Below are 16,959 nucleotides of genomic sequence, written 5' to 3'. Positions count from 1 at the left end.
CGATTGACCTAGCAAAACTGAGGACGACTATTCGGCCATCGTCTTCCGGAACCGCACTGCTGTACCCCACTCGCTTGGCTAGAGACTTGGACTCTACCTCAGGGCAGCTCTTCAACTGTTGTTCGAACGAGACCTCGGGAGGTGAGAGTGGGTCTGGAGTCTGGGGTCTGCGGATCTGGGGATCTGGGGCACGACAGTAGCTTTGCTGTCCTCTGTTGGAGCGGCGACAACATAGAAGGTACTGTACATACAGGTTGCTGAAACACGGACAGTGGTCGTGTATCATCTGATCTTTGCCTTCTGCAATGCTCCAAGACAATATGTCACGACATGCCTGTCTCGAAGACATGCCGAAAAGAAGCATCGTCTACTACACACTCGGATGACTGGAGGTCTGTTATTCCCGGCTTTCCTCACGACTACTCCTGCGATCCTCCAAGACGACGACAGAGCGCCTAGACCAGCACCCAACATGGCTTGCTCTAACCAACACGCTGCCGTGGCGAGGTATGATCAGAATGCAGCTGTTGCGGACAACGGTACCCGAGGTCGAGAGCTCATATACATGTGAGCTCGTGCTGGACCTCCTCTTTGCTCGAGGAGTTGTTTCGTATTGTGAAGTGTTGTTGGACGACTTTGAGAGACACGAAGTCTCGACACGACGAACATGGCGACTACTGTAAGTTCGATCATGAGCCCTAGGCAAGGTATCGTACGCGGATTTGCTGACAAGAAAGACAGACGCAGACCACCACCGCCTTCCCGTCTGAGAAGCAGGAGAAGGTGGGCAACGATGAAATGTCCATTACCGGCAATTTCCACTGGAAAGGCGAGTCGCCCTCCTATTCAAACTCCAGCCACACCACTAACACGATCACCACCTCCCAGACCTCCTCGTCCCTGACCGCGTTGGCCTGGGCGCCGCAAAACGCCGTCGCCAGTACCAGACCCTCGCCATCTGGGCCTCGATCTCAGCCGGCAGCCTCTACACCTTTTACACCGCGCCTTCCCCCGCCCTCCGCGCCGCTGCCATCGGCCTCGTCTTCCCCGGCGCTGGCCTCTTCGCTGTTGGCACTCTGCCGTCTCTCCTCCTCTGCTTGCTCACCCTGCTTCTAATCCCTCTTGTCCTCTTCGCCTGGTTCGGCGCCGGCGGTCTGGCTTTCCCCACCGCTCTTTGGCTCGGCAGCACCGCACTCTCCGCCCTGCTCGCCCGCGATACCCTCGTCAGTGCCGCTGGGCCGCTCAGCCTGGCCCTCTGCTATTCCGGCATCGCTTACCTCGCCTACAAGACCTCGCAGGCTAACAGAGAGGCTCGTGAGAAGCGCACTCGTCGGAATGAGTATGTGGTTGACTCGGTGCGCAAGATGCAGACGGAAGGGCAGAAAGCTGCCCCTGGCTCTCGTGAGTTGTCGCTGAGAGATCTGCGCTTCATCCAGTGGTACGTCAAATTAGGTAGAAACCGTCGCCGCCGTGTCCTAGACTGTAAAGACTTCGAGAGTTCGCTGGCTGAGATGGCCTCTAAAGGTCGCATCACCTATCTGAGCCTGCGGAGTGGTCTGGGACATAGTAGTCGGCACTGCACCGTTCTCCCTCCACACAGACAGGACAGAAAGCTGACATCTTTCGCCTCAATTTCTTAGGTTCATCGAGCTCGGCATGCGGCCGATGGACGATTTCGCCTACCATGACGTGATCGACCAGTTCCAGACGGCCGCGATACGGTATCAGTTGTACGAGGCAACGAGTGATTTGGGGCTGTATCAGTTTGTGTATACGCCGAACTTCCATGGGTATCTTTCAGAGGCGATGAGGAGGACTATTGAGAAGAGTTTGACGGAGAGGGTGGTGGGGTTCTGGAAGTGGGAGAGTCTGTGGGGGAAGGGGAAGGTGTCTGACTGGGTGAGTGACCCAACGTTGCCCCGTCGTCTGGGATTGTTCAGAAAGGCGGTTTTGTTGATGACTGGCAGGACCCCATCGCCGAAGACAACATCATGGTCTCGGGCTACGTGCTGCAAGCCGTCGGCATCTACCAGTCCAACACGGGCGACGACCGCTACACGAAGCCCGGCTCGTTGACGTTCGAAGTGGCCAAGGACAAGAAGTATCCGTACGACTTCAAGCGTATCGCCGATGCCGTGAATCGGCAATGGGAGGATGGACCGTACTGTCTTTTCTCCTGTGAGCCGAATTGGATATATACCATGTGCAAGTAAGTCGATCTCGTACCCTTGTTGTAGAGATATAACCAGCTAACGGCCCTCTCACAGTCTCACGGGCGCCTCCGGCATCACCCTCGCCAGCCGCCTCCTTAATGTCCCCTGGGCGGATAAGATCAAATCCCGCTTCGAGAAAGCCCTTGACGAGGACTTCACACAACAAGACGGCACCGTCATGACCATCCGCAGCGAACTCACTGGCTTTACCGTAACCCTCCCTAAACACCGCTCCCACCATCCTCCACTGACAGCTTTTGATACAGATCCCAGGCCTAGCAGGCCGCCTCTCCGACGGCATCAACGCCCTCCTCTGCGCCGCGTTCCTGCCCCACATCGCGCACCGCTGCTGGTCGTTTGTCCTCCGAGAATCCATCAACCAGCATTCAGATGGTAGTATCACGCTCGAGAACCTCGAGGGGGCGGATAAATTGGATCCGGGGAATTATCGCCCGGGCGTTGGGTTCACCCGTGCAGTTTTCGCAGCGGCGGCGGCGGAGTACGGGCAAGAGGGTGTGAGGAAGGAGCTGTTGCGGGAGTTGGACGAGGTGGTGCATCCGGTTTTCGAGACGGAGACGGGGAGTTTGAAGAACAAGGGTTTGTCGACGATTGGACAAGGCAGCGCTATGAAAGCTCGACTGTGGTACGTCAACTTCTCCCCAAGTACCCTATGCATAACATTCTTGAACCTAACACGAAGTACAGCGGCTACCAAGACTGGTTCTCCATGATCTCTCACGGCCCGCCAGAGAACGTCATACAGGGCCCCATCCTGGACGAAGCGCCTTTCCCGGACGTCCTGGTCGCGAAAGCGTACTCCCATGACGGAGAGGGGATGGAGTTGGTGCTCTACTCTGGCAGGGAGAGCAGAAAATTCCAGCTTGGGTTCACGAGGCTGAGGGCTGGGGAGTCGTATAGCCTTGCCGGGGAGAAGAAGAGCGCAGATAAGGAGGGGAAGGCGGTGTGGGAGGTGCGGTTGGAGGGAAGGACTGCTTTGGATTTGGTGAAGCATTGAAGGAGTGTTAGACGGGTGGGGGAATCTCTGGTCATAGGCCTGGCTCAGTGTGAGCCTGGATGTTGGTAGTCGTTCCAGATACGCACCACCATGTGTACGGATCTTGATTGCGAATGTTCATCCGACTCACAGTCCCTGGATGATGCGCTCGTCCAGCCCGTCCCGACTCCAAGCAAGAGTATTATCACGATGGAACAATCAGATCCGATCGCAAGTAAATCCACCCTCGCTCTTCACGATCTCTCACACGACTAATCCAACTCCATGAACAGTCATCAGCAGCACCCTCTACGCCGTCATTGTGATTGGACTTCTGTACTGGCAACGCACGCTACAGATGCAGCAACTCGACCTGGAGCATGTGCGGTGGATGGAGGAGCTGCGGGTGAGGTATGGGTAGGCTTCTGTATCGAACAGGTCGTGGTAGTACCGGGGAAGCAGGCCGACATAGATGGCAAGTGTAGTGCGAGCCGGTCGGTCGATCGGCGTTCTCTCAGCGTTCTCAGAAGGATAGTCAAGGATCCGGAGAGCGTCGATGTCGTTTCATAATTAAGATTAGACCTCGCTGTCGTCAGTCAATGTAACCACCAGCTTGTAGTATACCTCGCAAAGGCTTTTGGTACCTTTGAAGCTCCGTAGAACACAGATTCGGCATCGGCGTTAGCGCCCTGACCGCCGCCACCCCTCCTCCTTCCTAATCCGTCCAAAAATTCCAAAAAACAAGACGAAACCAATCTCTCTCCAAAACTTGATATACCCAACGTATACCAACACCAACTGGACCTACAGAACCGCAAAAGAACGGGGTCGATCCGCGATTCGAACGCGGGGCCTCTCGCAATGGTGCAAAGGGTTTACCCTAAGCGAGAATCATACCTCTAGACCAATCGACCGAACATCAGTGGGTGGAATACACAATGTGCGAAATCCCAGGACTTCTGGAAGGACAAATTTTGCTCAAAAATTATATTATGTCACACTAAGCCCTTTGAGGGGCAGTGTGGAGGATTCCACTGATCGGGAAGCAAAGGATTGGTATACAGAGTATGAGGAATGTAGGGGAGGTGTGTGGCAATGTCGGATGGAAGACGAGATGAGATGGAACCAAACTTCTGCCCTTACTCATGAAAAGATGCCCTACTCTGGCTCGAAGGTGTATACCGATGCAACATGTTGGCGCCTACACAAACACAACTTGCCATCCCGGTCTGCTCTGAAACTACCTTGTCCAAGTGTATACTGAATGAGGGTGGTGAGATAAGCATATTCGGCTTGCTGCATCGTCGTATACCTAATGCGATCGTCATCCACATGCTAGACGTCCATCCTGATCTAGTCGCTCAGGAGCGTAGGAATTGCTCTCACGAAAGGCATTCCAGTCCATGAGCAGTCTACAGTCGACGTGTGTGTTCGCAGACATTGTAAATAGGTCCAAGGATGCATCTGGCCCCGCGGAAGATGTCGAAGAGACGGCACGGGTTGCACGGAGGAGGCTGAGCTAGACATGGGGTCACTATTGGCAATCTCAGACGAGCCGTTTCAGGCACGCTCAACGTTGCCACAGATTTGTGACGATGACGGCGGTGCAAGCAATTCAATGCTGTGGTGTTACTTGGAGAGTTGGTAACTCATGGTGTAACCGTGCAGTAAAGAAGGGACAGAAGGAAGAGAGTAGACCTGTCATTGTCGTTGCTCGGGCGGCCACGCGAAGGTTGGGCGCACGATATAAAGTTGGCCATGTGGAGTGGTGGGCGGATATCTCGAAAGTGGCAGAGAGGGAGCGTGCGTTGTGCTTCGAGAAGGAGTTCCAATCTCCTGTATTTCGCCAACTCCAACCTCACCTTGTGTCGCCACACGAGAGACGGCCTCTCCAACTTCACCACGCTCATTTTCCATCCATATCATAATCACAAAGGCGGAACCGCGGGAACTGTATCGGGGTGCATGAATGCTGCAGGATTCCCCGCTGGCCTGCAACTTTGACAGAACGGAGGCTGGGACCTGACTTCCGCCCACCACCACTCGCCGCGACCCCCATTATCGCTTACCCCCTTCATTCAACCATACTACAACGAGATTATTCCGCCGACATGATATGAGCGCGCACAAGAAAAGAACGTCCACACCTAACCGCACCGCCATCCCTGCCCACTTGGCTGCTTGGCCCCTCGACTCCTGCAGGACGAGCCAAATGAGGCGGAGTAGGAGTAGCAAGAAGTAACCGCACCACTACACCCACTCCAATCCAACTTCATCCACACTCGCTTGAACACCGCGCGCCGTATACCGGTGCGACACAGCCGGCGCCATGTTGCGACCCGCGACGCCGCTCACCATTATCTTCTTCCTCGCCTTCGTCCTGCTCCTGCTGAGCACCCTCACTACCCCGATCATCCAGGGAATACCGCTGGCGAGTTATCAGGGCTACAATCTGGGTGTTTTTGGGTGGTGCAAGAATGGGAGGTGCTTGCCGGCCACCATTGGGTATAGCACAGGTATGCGATTGACATAGAGGAGGCATTGCGCTGGATGGGAGGATTAAGCGCTGACGATTCGATAGATGGCCTCTTCACCGGCCCCGGCGCAGACGACTTCTCGCTGCCGCAATCCACGCGCAACAGCCTCAGCTCGATTCTCATCGTTCACCCGATCGCAGCTTTACTAACATTAATATGTACGTGCCTCGGGGTCGCAGCGCATTTCCATGCGCCTTCTTCGTCTCCGCGCTACCTCCTCGCCCTGCTCATCTTCACTATCCCGACTCTGCTGGTCACGCTTCTCGCATTCTTGGTCGACATCTTATTGTTCGTCCCGCACATGAATTGGGGCGGCTGGATCGTGCTGGCGGCTACCATCCTTATCATCGCATCCAGCGTGGTGACTTGCGCAATGAGGAGGACGCTTGTCAGCAGGAAGGCGCGCAAGAAGCGGATAGAAGAGAATGCGGATATGAATGGGTCGAATTACTACAACAACTTGAACCAAACCCGCATGATGACGGACTCAAGCGTACCTCCGCCTTCGACACTTCCGAGGGCAGATTCGCCGCCACCGATGTCTGTCGGCACTGCTGATGATGGGAAGGGCATGCCGCAGTATGCTGCGTTTGAGATGAAGAATGGGCAGTCGCGCGATGGGACGGATATGATGATGGGGAGTAATGATGACCGAACGCCATTGAATCCGACGAGAGATCCCAGCATTCGTTCTCACAGCTCGCATGGAAGGAGAGAGTACATGCAGGATGTTGCGCCACCGCCGATGCCAATGGGAAGACCTAGCATGGATAGCCAAGGACGGCCACGGAGACCGAGCAGAGATCAGTATGGCAATCCGATGGGACCACCAGATATGAACATGCCATTACGGCACCGAGCCAGCGATGAGTCTTTCGCGTCGAGAGGATCGAGAGGGCGGAGAGGAGGGTATGGCCCGGCGCCGAGAGGCTATGGAGCGCCTAGAGGTGGATATGGACCTCCCAGAGGAGGCTCTTATGGGCCGAGGGGCGGTTTCAGGGGAGGTCCACCACCTCCTGGATGGAGAGGAAGGGGCGGATATGGACCTCCACCACCAGGAATGAGACCTCCACGACCCGCGCCACCTCCTGGCTACTCGAACGGCAGCTACTATGATGGTGGATATGCGCCAGGTCCACGATCAGGGCCTTCGCCAACCATGGAGCAGCCGCCTCCAGATGCGTTCGTCGCAGGGCCAATGATAGGACAGGCGATTGAGATGGATGAGCGGACAGGAAGTCCTGCGCAGCCTTCAAGTCCTACCAATCAGGACCATTATGGGCAAGCTTACGGGTTGAGGGACAGTGACGCAGATGTGGCAGGCTTAGTAGGACTGCAGCAGGATCGAAGCGGGAGTCCGATGAGGCGTGAAAGTGACAGGGAAGCCAGCGGGATGCGGAGTCCGACGAGCATGTACTCCAGTGACCAGTGAGTCGACACTTCCACTTTTCGATCTCCTGTACATTCCATTGAACCCCGGCTAACCTTCACAGAACATCCTACGTCCCCCCTCGTGCGCAATGGGGCCCCTCCGACCACCTCCAACCCCAACGCCCCAACGCCTCCTCCCCGCTCGCCTCTAACATGGAATCCTCCCACTCCTCCAACCTCTCCCCCATCGTCTCCTCCGCACCCATCGGCACCGCACTGCCACCCCCACGCCACCGCCGCGCCGGCTCAGAGCCCTACTACGAGGACGTGGACCCGCGCTTCGCCGTCGAAGAACCTTCCGATGATGGGTACATGAACAACCCGCACGCCTCGGGCCTCCCCACCGCTCTAACGCCCGGTGGCATGACTCCCGGAGGGCTGGCGCAGACTATGCCCGGGAATTTCCCCGCTACCCCTGGCGCCCCCCAGCAGCAGCAGCAGCAGCAGCCATCGGGCGGGCATTATGGCCAATACCGTACGCAACCCCCCGCCCCCGACCCCGCCTACCTGCACCCCACGTACCCAGGGCCGTCCACTAACGGCCCTGACAGCGACGCACATTTAGTCCCCGGCGCCGTGGACCCGAACACGATCCCCAACTCCAACAGCTCGCAGGAGAACCTCCCCGATGGCGCGCGCTCGCCTAACTACGGCGACGGCGGCAGCGAGCGGGCGAGCGAAGCTTCGCACTTCACTTCCATCTCCGAGCGCCCGGTGAATCCCAACTGGCGCCCCGCGTCTGTATCAGGGAGCAGGGGCCCCGGGAGCGCTTACGGCGGAGGCGCCTATCAAGGTGGACCGCCGCAAAGAAGACGAGAGGATGTGATTCTCGGCGGGAACCCGGATTTCAGCATCCCCGGCATGGGACCCGCGAGAGGGGGCGGGCGGACGGGGAATTTGGCGGGCGTGGGCAGGAATCCGGGCGCTGGGGCGGCGGTGCCCGGGGGAAGGTATCCGACTGATATTTAATCTTTGGTTTGAGGGGGATGGTTTTGAGCAAGGTGTTTTGGGGAAAGTGTGAGTGGATTTGCTTTGGACATGGGGAAAGACATAAGACAGATGGATGATGTACAGGGGTTTTTTCGTCGGCGAGAGCGAGAGCGCGGGATAGGGAGTGCCGCGCTGTTTGTTCCGTGAGCGGGTTTCAGTATATATGCATTGCGCTGGTGGGGGAGAAAGCAGTTTCGATCGTATATGATGACGAGACGTCCGCAGTGACGGGTTCTTGTTTTCTTTCGAGACGTGAATTTGTTGTTTGTTTGAAAGGCGGATTTTTGGGGTTGGGAGTGGCTTCATCCACGGCTTGACGAGTACTGCTGTACTTTACTTCATGGTGGCGTGACTGCGACGTCGCAACGACAGACGCCTTGACTGCTGCTCACGTTTGTGTTGGTTGGGTTGCGTTGTGTGGTTAGGCAGATGGGGGAACGGATTGGAGTGCTTGTGTCGGGTGGTAGGCGCAGGTGAGGTATTTGTGTTTCGTTCGTTCGTGCGTGAATCCGTCCGTCCTGATGAGAAATCTGTGTTTTTGCTTACCTACGACGGTGTGAGGGATTTTGGGGAGCTTGTGTTCTGCTGGAACAAGCGCAGGACCTAGTAGGTACATGCACTGCTCGATCTTAATAGTTGTTATTGAGCTCTTCCACAAACCCATGGCTCCCCGCGAGAAGCCGACGTCTTCCTTGTATCAAGTCGGAAGGGATCCGGAGGAGTTGTGTTCAGACAAGTTGGTGCTGAGGGATCATGCCAAACCCAGTCTGGCGAGGCATTGGACGTGTGCTCGTCTGAGGTGGGATGGGACCCTGTGCTGGCTGGTCGAGAGTGATGGCGAGGACCAGTGATGCTGACCTTGACATCCACACGAGAGTCGAGCTGTTTTGCCAAAGGCTGGGAATGCGAGTCGTCTTCGGGGGGCCACTTTCAGGCCGGCCGTGGAGGTTGTGGATCTGTTGCAGGCCGGCGTGAATATTGATACGAAATACAACAGGACGCTCTAGGCCGACGAGGGTCGGAGAGTCGTGTTGAAGGAGTAAGGTCGTCATCCAACACCTACAGCCCTTCTGTTCGCAGCGCTGACGAGGCTGCAGTCCCGAAAACTTTCTGCACAAACATGTCCTCAGCCACGATACCGCGGTACGTGCATTGCAGAACTGGATCTCGGAAGCCAACAAGGGGATAGGAAGCTTTTTCCCCAAGCCGAAGATCTGGCTCCTAACTGGCGTCTACTTGCTGAAAGACGCCACTTTCACAGGCGAGAAGAAGCGGACGGCAGGCGAGAAGAAGCGGACGGCAGGCTTCGAGGCAGGTCTGAGCTCGACTGTCGTATCAGCTGCTGGCGGACCCGCGGTGGGACCTTCGATTGGCGTCGGGCGCTCGAAGGATAGCAGTTCGTGGACACCGACGCAAGGATGGCTTGTATGGGCCGCGCAGTATCGGGCGATCAATTATCAATGCTGGACACAGACGTCCCAACGTATCGACGACCCGGATCTCAGGCTGCTTTACCATGTGGTGAGCGGAGGAGCCAGCTACTATTCTACGACAGGCTGGGCGAAAGGTTTGACGTTGGCGGTTGAGGAGCTCGCTTCGCCGGACTGGGCTGAGGTTTTGACAGTGGAGGTTGAGGAGGAGATGCAACCGAGCAGCTTCGAGGACGAGGGGAGATATTCAGGCTACGACATTACCGACGGCGTAGACGACGCTAACGCGGACGATGATGACGATGATGACGATGACTGGGACGAGCAGTATTGGCCACCTGAAACCTCGAGACAGCCGACGGCCAGGGAAACCGTCGAGTCCATACCGACCAGTCTTGACGCCGAGTTACACGAGAAGAAAGAGGAGTGGAAGCGTGCTAATGGGGCGCTGGAGGCTGCACGCTTGCTTCATTGGCGGCAACAGCGCGGTCAGAAAATAGAAGGTCATGGGCAAGGGTATCGACTGGGTCGGGAGGCGTTCTTAGGGGTGGAAAGGGCGTTCGAGCATGCTCTTGCTGGTTCGCAGAGCGCCTGGGCGGTGCGGATGTTTTATGAGGTGTAGGCGAGACTCTGGCGTGTTTGATAGCGATGTTCTGTTTGCGGTATTTCGGCCTCGTGGGGCGCGAATGCTTTTATAGACGCAGGAAGACAAGTCTTACATCGCTCGAAGTGCTTTCATGTCTCTCTATGTATGTCGTTGGTACAATGCCCTGCTGACCTTAGAAGCACGGTCTGCCGTCTTATTCATGTGTTTGCACACGTCCCTGCTTGTTCCGTGGTCCATAATCGCATGGGCAATTCCTCGCCGGGTTGACTTGATCTGAACATGAGGTTCCTCCTTCAAATGTCCATATCAGTCAGACCTTCTTCCCCTCAAGCCACACATCCGCCAGAAAGGCCCAACATGCCCTCTCCCACCATTCTTCCACCACCTTGCCCAACCCCTCTAAAGATCCCCCGAATGCAAATCCCGCTTATACCTCTCCTTCGCCCTCTGCGCCGTCTCGCCAAAATCCACATGCGGCCGCGGATACCCCAACCTCTCGAACTCCTTCTCACTCAAGCGGTCGAAAGGTGCAAAGACGGCTTTACCGGGAACGTCTTGGAGCTCGGGGACCCATTTGCGGATGTAAGCGCCTTCCTTGTCGCATTTCTCGGCTTGCGTGATGGGGTTGAAGATTGTGTAGGAGGGCTCCCAGCCGTTGGTGTTGTTGGAGAGGTCCCAGTCCACCAAGTCTGCATCAAAGGGTCAGTCATGGCAACAAAGCAGCGGAGCAGGGTTCATAACTCACGCTCAACAAAATACCTCTCCCCCCTCCGATAATCCAGCAACAAATTCCCGCTCAGATAACTACTCACAACCATCCTGAGCCTGTTGTGCATATACGCCTCATGATTCAACTGCCGCATCCCCGCATCCACCCAGGGTACCCCTGTGCGGCCCTCACACCATTTATACCACCCCTCCTCGTCATCCTCCCACTGCACGAAATCAAACTTCAGGTTCTGCGGTAGATTCATGCTGCCGTGGGGCGTGAGCACCATCATATGCCGGTAGAATTCGCGAAAGACGATTTCGCGGACCCACGAGTCGATGCCTGCGTCGCCCTCGTCGAAGTGCGCACCGTTGTTGGATTTGAGAGCGGTGGAGAGGACTTCGCGCACGGAGATGACGCCCGAGGAGAAGTAGGGGGAGAGGCGCGAGGTGAGGTCGCGCGCGGGTTCGGAGCGGTGGGCGGCGTAGTCGGAGACTTTTTTGTCGAGGAAATGGTGGAGGCGTTTCATGCCTGCCTCATGTCCCGCAGGCCATAGCTTCCGTAATCGCTGCCTTTCCTCGTCCGAGGCGAATTGTTTGCTCTCCGGCATCTCGGGCACTTTCGTCTCGACCAACTTCTTAAACTGCTCCAGTGCTTTCTCGTCGTTCCCCTCCGGCGCAGGCACAGTATCAAGCAACCCCGGCTCCGCCTTCGTCTCCTTCAACCACGCCTTATGATACGGCGTGAACACCTTCATCGGCCCTCCCCCTTGCCCCTTCAACTCCCCTGGCGTCACAACAGTCTGATCATGCAGCACCTCAAACGATACACCCTCCTTCTCTTGCACACGCTTCATCATATCGATGTCCCGCCGCAGTTCGTCGACTTCATACTCCATATTCGCAAAAACATGGCTCACATCGTTCTCCTCTACAAATCGCATCACCGTCTCCGTCTTCTGACTCCGCTTTTCAACCTCTAATACAGCGAGCGGGATATTCTTCTCCTCCAACTGCCCCTTCAGAATCCTCAAACTCTCAAGGATAAAATCCATCCTTGCAGGCGACGTCCCATGCCACTCGACATCTTTCGGCGAATGCAGGTACATCCCGATCAGACTCCCGCTCTCCTCTTTCGCTTTGAGCGAGGCGTTGTGCAAGGCGATGTTGTCTTCTTGTCGAATGTCCTTTGAGCGGAACCAGTGCAGGACATTGCGGGGTTTGTGGGAGGAGTCGTTGGACTCCAAGAGGTCGGTGAGTTGTTCGAAGGGGTTTTCAGCGTCGACTTCTTTGCCGCGCTTGGGTGGGGGGTGTTTGAGGGCTGGGTCGTCGGAGGCGGATTCGGTGCGGGCGTGCTTTTTGCCTTTTGGAGGCATGCTTGCTGTGCTTGTTGAGGAAATGACACGTAGAGTGGTAGAGTTGTAAGGAGATGGAATGGCTCGACAGCGAGTGAATGTACGAAACATGAGATGAAAGTAGAAGGGAGAGAGAAAGCAAACCTACCGCAAACGAAACCAAGTGTGACACGTTCGGCGCGACACCGCGATGTGATGAAGTCATTCCCCAGAGAATTGAAGGTTGTTCCTGAGCGGATCGGGGCTAAGATCTGATCGTGCAGCCAGGACGTGGAGTCGAGATCGTCCGTGCTCGGAGATGGTTGCGATCGCATCTCATCCCAGAAGTCACTTCAACCTTCAACCTCACTTCTGTCTGCCATGCAACTATGCCTTCCATATGGTGATAGGTCAGATGGTGGTCTCGCCGATGATGGTGATATCTTTGCTGCCAAGCTGATGATAAGACGCATACACGTAATGTGAGGTGTTCACAGATGTGCATTTACCAAGAACTAAAATTCAGAAGCATCAGGTATACCTTCCTGAGCTCGGTGATGTCAAGAGGTTGAGAGTCTTCCTGAAAAAGGCGCCTCTGTCATCGCTCGAACTCCATGCTTGAAAGCTCAACAGCTGAAGCTCAAACGATTTCGATCAGCGTCCTTAATTGCCTAACGCCTCTCCGTCCAACATTCGTAGATCCATATCCTTCTATCCACTCACCAACGAGGCTAAAACGACGCGATGGTCCAGCAACAGTATGAGCGACAAGCCTGAACGACAGCGTGACCTTGTCCTTCATGTCCGCAAGGTCAGGATAGTTCGTGGCAGGGTGGGGATTGGACTGATGTCGAGCGTGATCATTTGTCCGCCTTGGTGCGCGTTTAGGCACCCCCGTGTCCGTAGCCGTGAACGCAAAGCAATGCTGCACTTCGGAGCCCTTCATGTGGAAGCCAGCATATGTGCCAAATGTACGGAGGACATCGCCATCTGCTTCACTAGATTCAACTCCCGGGTAGTGGAAGGTCAAGTCTCTCACGAACGTCGGCAGCCGATGCGCACTGTACTCTCCACCAAGATACCTCCAGTCTGGTACCCAAGACGGCAAGTCGATGTCTTCGAGGTTAGAAGTTTTGGCAGAGCGTCGTCGGCGGACCGCAGTCCTTAAAAGTCGGATTGTTTCACCGCGCTCTACGAGCATTTGTGCGAGCTGGCGGTAGTTTTCTTTGACACTCTTGTGATAGTCCACACCAATACCATCACCAAAGATGGCAGCGAGTGCGCCAATGCGATCTCTAGGATCCTGGCAGCGTAAGTCGTGCAATCGCTCCATAGCAGTCAAGATGTCCGGACCGAAGCTCGTCGCCTTGGCTCCAGCTACCAACGAAGCCGTAAGGTCTTCCAGATTGGTGTAGCACGCCGGTTTCCAAGACGAAGGCGAAGAAACTAGAAAGTCTGTTCCGTGCTCTAGAGCCTGCCAGGGGAGTACGCTGTTCCCACAAAGCACAATGGCGTCTCTGGCGAAGTGCACTTCCTGCACCACCCAGAGCCTGCCGAACCACCGGCGACGGTAAAACTTTTGCAGCGTGTCGCTTCTTAAGGCACGACCTGTCGCCGCAGTGAATTTGGAGTCCAGTTGGTTCCGCGGTAAGCGATTGTTCCAGAACCAGCGTAGAAAAGCGAACGAGAGCTCTCCATCTCCCATTTCTGAGTCCTCGCCTAGCCAGACGACGATCCGTCCGGCATTAGCGAAGACCCGCGACATGGACGAGACTTGAATGCTGCGCTCGTCCAGGTCCTCTTGATTTATGCACACGGCGTCCACCCAGAGCCTGCGCGAGCAGCGACCATAGTCCAGTGGACAACGCTTGTCGTCTGTGTAGCATGGCGACAACCTGAACCGAGGGATTGCTTTTGCGAGGTTCGGCCGGATGGGAAGGAGAGCGCCATCGAGGCCGGAGCAACATGACTCCATGTGAATCCTTCTGCCCTCGACAGCCGTTTTCACGCTCTTATCAGCGGATTCTTGATCTCCTTCCCAGGTGTAAGACAAAGCTTCGTAAGAGAGTCCTTCGACTGCGAGAGCTTGGTCGTCCTTGTGGCCTAAGCCACTCAGTATCTCTATGCTGTCAGATGTCCTGCCGTAACTGCTTAGGACCAGGATGCGGATCTCCTGAGCTGGGTTTGGCAATGGGGTGTACTGATAGATTGGGTTCGCGACGTAGACCATTTCACGATCTTCCATACTTGCTTTGGTACGAATTGAAAGCTTCCATCAGTGTATCTCATCTACAGCCTTTGTCCACACGGGCAAGGCTGGCGTTGTAGCTCTGGATGCTTGCAGCTCGCAAGAGTTGGATCAGCATCTTCATAACGAGCGGCAGGCTTTGTGCATCGGTGCAGTCACTCATGACTTTTCGATACAGACGCATCCATCATCATGCTCACTCTGAGTAACCTACTCACCGCGTACGATACGATATGAGCAAGTGAGGTTCACTCTCATGTTGACTTTCACGTTCACATACGGCCCATCCCGCCGCTTGCGTCGAATGGGGCAACACATCGTCGATCCTTCGATCCTCTGCAGCAAGAAAAACGCCATCTACGAATTCTAATCAGGTTTGCAATATCTTCGTCATGTCCGGCCAGCGTCCCAACAGCAAGGTATGTGAGCCAGTCTCTGCGGTTCTACTTGTTGTTATCTGATGCCAAACCACTGACTCAAGGCCACAGAAACGCAAAAGCACCGCTGATGGACAGCATTACATCAGCAGAGACGGGCAGGACACGTCTAGGCCGTCGGCGGTATATAGACCTACGAAAGGTCGCGGGCATACTGTGTCTGTTGCGCTACCCGGGAGCGTCATTGCAAAGTAGGTGATTCCTTCATTCAGAGTTTTCATATAATTTCTTCCTACTCCTCCTTTCCAGCAATCTCGTCAAAGCTAACACAGCCCAGCGCCGTCACCCATGACCAAAAGACAGCCCTAGCCGGCCACATCGCCCGAGCATGCGCCGTCTTCTGCGTCGACGAGATCGTGGTCTTCGACGATGGCCATGCAGACACTCGCGCCCCAGAACGCGGCGGATACACCGCTTTCGCCGACCCGAGCTTCTTCCTGTATCATGTCCTGAGCTACCTGGAGACGCCGCCTCACCTTCGCAAAGCGCTCTTCCCAATGCACCCAGACCTGCGGACTGCTGGCGCGTTGCCAAGTCTGGACATGCCGCACCACATGCGGAGTGAGGACGACTGCGAGTACCGTGAAGGCATCACGACTAGGTCTGCCCAACGCAAAGATGGTGCTCCTGGTATGCTGGTCGAATGTGGACTTCGACAACAAGTGTTCGTACCTGTTGAGCTGGAGGAGAACGTTCGGTTGACTGTCCAGCTTCCGCAACACGCCCGGTCATCAGCAAAGGACATGGTTGAGTGTAACGTTGTTGCTCCGGATGCGCCGCGTGAACAGGCTGGCTATTACTGGGGCTACAGCGTGCGGCAAGCATCTTCCCTCAGCAACGTCTTTACCGAGTGCCCACACGATGGTGGATACGATGCGAGCATAGGCACAAGCGAGCGTGGACATCCGGTGTCATCCCTGGCAGACCGCGCTTCCGACCGGAGCCTGGAACCAACATGGCAACACCTGCTCGTGGTGTTTGGCGGCGTTGCTGGTCTCGAAGTCGCTCTTGCCAACGACCCGGAGCTACAAGCTGCTGGCGTGCACGATGCTTCCGAGGTCTTCGACTACTGGATCAACCTTGTCCCTGGTCAAGGCAGTCGAACGATCCGGACGGAAGAGGCGGTCTGGGTTGGGTTGGCATGTCTGTCGCCGCTTGTGGAAGCTCGCAATACCAACGCTTGATTGATGGCTTTAGGCTTGAAACGGACTTCATTCACCTTCGCTACCGACGTCCACGCAACCCGCAGGCCGCCGATGTGAACGGACTTGCTTCCTGATACCGACCTCACCCGGTAAGCTTTTCCACTCATGCTGGACAGCGTGAAGGCGTAATCATACGCTCAGCGTGTGTAGCCTCCACAAGCCGTCGGCAGCTCGGCTGACTCAATGCTGACACCCACGACAGCAGAGACGCTGACGGTCCAGAAAATGTACGGCCCCCCACGACACCCTCGGATGATCTTCTATGCGCACGTGGTAGAGGATCCAATGGCTATGGCGGGCAGATCTCAGGATCAATTGCCTAAACACACCACAACGTTTCACTGCTACCCACGCCGTTCTCAGGCGTCCTATCTGTGTCGAATCTCAGGGTCCATTGCGGAGCACTGGTGGCGTCTGGTTCTCCACTATGTGTCGAACGATTTTGGCCACGCGCAGGCAGAAATAGGGTGATAGGACGACCCGGTCTATCAAACTCGTATCGCGGTACGCATTCCCGTCGACAGAGGAGGCACTTAAACCCACCAATGAGCCCGCAAGCCTGGATATCCAGCACATTGGACGCCTGAAAACGATTCCGTGGTTGTCTTCTCAATGGACATAGTCTCGTTAGGCTTCAAGTACTCCGTTTGCTACGACTTCCTGGAGGTCACAAGAGCATGGAGATTGACAACGAAACATGTACCTTCCTCTCTGGTCCTGTCTCGAGATTTTAGCTTTCAACCGACGGTGGTAGCAGGATCCTGTCAGCACTCAAATGAGCAGACCGCAGGGGCAACCCGACGATTTTGACTGGTTTGGTGTTGG

The 16,959-nt window shown here is 55.8% G+C and overlaps 7 protein-coding genes and 1 non-coding gene across 8 annotated transcripts; 5 read left to right on the top strand and 3 right to left on the bottom strand.

Moving 5' to 3' along the window:
• Positions 1-518: 518 nt before the first annotated feature.
• Positions 519-3,228, top strand: LTR77_009986 (uncharacterized protein; the record flags this gene model as incomplete). Its single annotated transcript, XM_064807211.1, has 7 exons — positions 519-567; positions 889-1,438; positions 1,641-1,899; positions 1,968-2,209; positions 2,268-2,424; positions 2,480-2,856; positions 2,919-3,228. 7 exons carry the CDS (start codon positions 519-521, stop codon positions 3,226-3,228), a joined length of 1,944 nt encoding a protein of 647 aa, XP_064654584.1.
• Positions 3,229-3,318: 90 nt separating this feature from the next.
• On the top strand, positions 3,319-3,628 carry LTR77_009985 (uncharacterized protein; the record flags this gene model as incomplete). The annotated part of the gene is made up of 2 exons (XM_064807210.1): positions 3,319-3,442; positions 3,501-3,628. The coding sequence occupies 2 exons, from the start codon at positions 3,319-3,321 to the stop codon at positions 3,626-3,628; spliced, it is 252 nt and encodes an 83-aa protein (XP_064654583.1).
• Positions 3,629-4,032: 404 nt separating this feature from the next.
• Positions 4,033-4,121, bottom strand: LTR77_009984. The gene has a single exon. It is a non-coding gene; the product is annotated as a tRNA-Pro (tRNA).
• A 1,415-nt stretch (positions 4,122-5,536) lies between these two features.
• RIM9 (regulator of ime2) lies at positions 5,537-8,144 on the top strand (the record flags this gene model as incomplete). Its single annotated transcript, XM_064807209.1, has 3 exons — positions 5,537-5,723; positions 5,789-7,172; positions 7,238-8,144. The coding sequence occupies 3 exons, from the start codon at positions 5,537-5,539 to the stop codon at positions 8,142-8,144; spliced, it is 2,478 nt and encodes an 825-aa protein (XP_064654582.1).
• A 683-nt stretch (positions 8,145-8,827) lies between these two features.
• Positions 8,828-10,217, top strand: LTR77_009982 (uncharacterized protein; the record flags this gene model as incomplete). The annotated part of the gene is made up of 2 exons (XM_064807208.1): positions 8,828-9,012; positions 9,263-10,217. The coding sequence occupies 2 exons, from the start codon at positions 8,828-8,830 to the stop codon at positions 10,215-10,217; spliced, it is 1,140 nt and encodes a 379-aa protein (XP_064654581.1).
• Positions 10,218-10,601: 384 nt separating this feature from the next.
• On the bottom strand, positions 10,602-12,286 carry LTR77_009981 (uncharacterized protein; the record flags this gene model as incomplete). The annotated part of the gene is made up of 2 exons (XM_064807207.1): positions 10,602-10,891; positions 10,948-12,286. 2 exons carry the CDS (start codon positions 12,284-12,286, stop codon positions 10,602-10,604), a joined length of 1,629 nt encoding a protein of 542 aa, XP_064654580.1.
• Positions 12,287-12,655: 369 nt separating this feature from the next.
• Positions 12,656-14,489, bottom strand: LTR77_009980 (uncharacterized protein; the record flags this gene model as incomplete). The annotated part of the gene is made up of 2 exons (XM_064807206.1): positions 12,656-12,759; positions 12,968-14,489. The coding sequence occupies 2 exons, from the start codon at positions 14,487-14,489 to the stop codon at positions 12,656-12,658; spliced, it is 1,626 nt and encodes a 541-aa protein (XP_064654579.1).
• A 395-nt stretch (positions 14,490-14,884) lies between these two features.
• On the top strand, positions 14,885-16,113 carry LTR77_009979 (uncharacterized protein; the record flags this gene model as incomplete). The annotated part of the gene is made up of 3 exons (XM_064807205.1): positions 14,885-14,911; positions 14,981-15,120; positions 15,207-16,113. The coding sequence occupies 3 exons, from the start codon at positions 14,885-14,887 to the stop codon at positions 16,111-16,113; spliced, it is 1,074 nt and encodes a 357-aa protein (XP_064654578.1).
• Positions 16,114-16,959: the final 846 nt, after the last annotated feature.

Source organism: Saxophila tyrrhenica, assembly GCF_035928015.1.
Source record: "Saxophila tyrrhenica strain CCFEE 5935 chromosome Unknown scaffold_20, whole genome shotgun sequence".
In the NCBI taxonomy this organism is placed as follows: Eukaryota; Fungi; Ascomycota; class Dothideomycetes; order Mycosphaerellales; family Extremaceae; genus Saxophila; species Saxophila tyrrhenica.
The sequence above is the reverse complement of the archived record's forward strand: the minus strand, read 5'-3'. Positions and strand labels throughout refer to the sequence as shown.